This window comes from Lolium rigidum, chromosome 4 (genome assembly GCF_022539505.1).
Source record: "Lolium rigidum isolate FL_2022 chromosome 4, APGP_CSIRO_Lrig_0.1, whole genome shotgun sequence".
Taxonomy (NCBI): domain Eukaryota; kingdom Viridiplantae; phylum Streptophyta; class Magnoliopsida; order Poales; family Poaceae; genus Lolium; species Lolium rigidum.
In genome coordinates, this window is record NC_061511.1 from 229215195 (window position 1) to 229216923 (window position 1729).

At 52.1% G+C, this 1729-nt stretch overlaps 1 protein-coding gene across 1 annotated transcript; it reads right to left on the bottom strand.

Moving 5' to 3' along the window:
* Positions 1–453: 453 nt before the first annotated feature.
* Positions 454–1386, bottom strand: LOC124648365. Its single transcript, XM_047188146.1, has one exon. The coding sequence runs from the start codon at positions 1384–1386 to the stop codon at positions 454–456; it is 933 nt and encodes a 310-aa protein (XP_047044102.1).
* Positions 1387–1729: the final 343 nt, after the last annotated feature.

The following is a 1729-nucleotide window of genomic DNA, read 5'->3' on the forward strand; positions in this document are numbered from 1 at the left end:
ATTTAGCCCAATTTAGCCTTTTAGCCACTAACTTTCAGGTCAGTCGGCCTAAAAAATTTGTGCCCAAAATTTTTTGGCGGCCCAATTTCTAGCTAAAATTATAGTCACATAACTTGTTGCTACGTGCTTTTGTAGTTTTGTTGGTTAATTATGTACTATTTGACATAATTATATCATCATTTGTTGCTACTTAATGATGTAAAGGTGGATGTAACTATGCTCTGCTTATTCGTAACTCTAATGTGATCATGTTAATATAATTCACCTACGAATAATTGAAATATATACGAATATGTGTTGATAAAATTTTGATTCTTCTTAATATTTAGCAAAACCGCTATATGGTTTTAGTTGCGCTATAGCCTATAGTAGCTTTTAATATCGCCAACGTAGCTTTTAATATCGCCAACACTATAAGCTATAGTCCCCTATTTTAAACCATGGATATATATATTACTCATGAACATGTGATGGAAGCAACGCTTTTGCGGCCTCGAGGTCCTCCTCGTCATCGCCGTGATCGTCCCCGATGCTGAAGTTGTCGCCGTGTTCGTGCCTTCCCTTCACCAGTAGGAAGTGCGGCGGCTCCTCGTGGTACACCTTATTGAGCTGGTGATAGAGCACGACGACGAACAACACGATGCCGGTCAGGTACCAGCTGAACTGCAGGTTGACGAGCGATTTTGCGCGGGCGAGCGCCTCGTCGGTGCGGCACCGGACGACAGCGCGTCCTGCCTCGAGGTTAAGGAAGCAGCCCTTGGAGACTAGGTCCGGCGTCCAGAGCATGACACCCATGACGATGAGCCAGACGCCCTGGAACACGATGCTCGCCGACCGCACCAGGCTCACGGCGAAGCTCCGCGGGCAGCTGGGGAACCACAGCAGCGTGGCGCCGAGCGTGACGGCGATGATGGGCTGCAGCAGCCAGTGGAACTGCCCCTCCACGCCCACATGGTCCGATGAGTGGAGGTGGAAGAGGAGGAGCTCCTGCGTGAGCGCCGCCGCGGCGACCAGCTGCGAGACGGCGTCCCGCATGGGCGTCCCGGTCCTGTCCATGTGGATGGTGACCGCGGCGAAGAGGAGCAGGGCGAGGGCGATGGACGCGTGCTCCAGGTTGTGGAGGTGCACGGAAGGGATGCTGCCCTCGTCGTCGAACGGGTGATGCTTCCTAGGGCTGACGAAGAGCTCCATCAGGATGGAGATGGCCGCGCCGACGATGATGAGTATGAGCTCGAGGTGGCGGACGCCCCGCGCCGGGAACCAGACTGGCGCGACGTAGGAGCTGGGACGCAGCGCTAGCAGCCGGATGTGGTTGAACAGCTGCCACAGGCTGATGACAAGGAACCCGGCGCCCGACGCAACGTGGCCGACGAGGGATGAGTGCATGGCTGCCACCGCGAGAATGTTGGGGTGGAGGGAAATGCTGGGTGTTTCAAGTTTGAATGGTTGATGGGAATTAGGGGGAGGTGTTTAACAAGATCAGCAGACTGTCTTTCGCGCCCGACCGTCTCTCATAGTCGGACCTGATTGTTCTATAGGTGTGGCTGCGATTTTATCGGAGAACACAATGCGCAAGTCAAGTAATTTTGTTCCATGTGGTTGCATCTATGAGTCCGTGCCAAACACATGTTAAAAAAGGAGTCCGGGTAAAATACCTATGACACGGAAGGCATCTTCGTAGTTTTGATTCATAGTCCGTGTTCACGATATAGAGTATCTTTTGATTTTG

What these genes read in the sequence shown, in the direction of transcription:
- LOC124648365 (XM_047188146.1), bottom strand. Translation starts at nt 1,386, where the DNA reads ATGCACTCATCCCTCGTCGGCCACGTTGCGTCGGGCGCCGGGTTCCTT.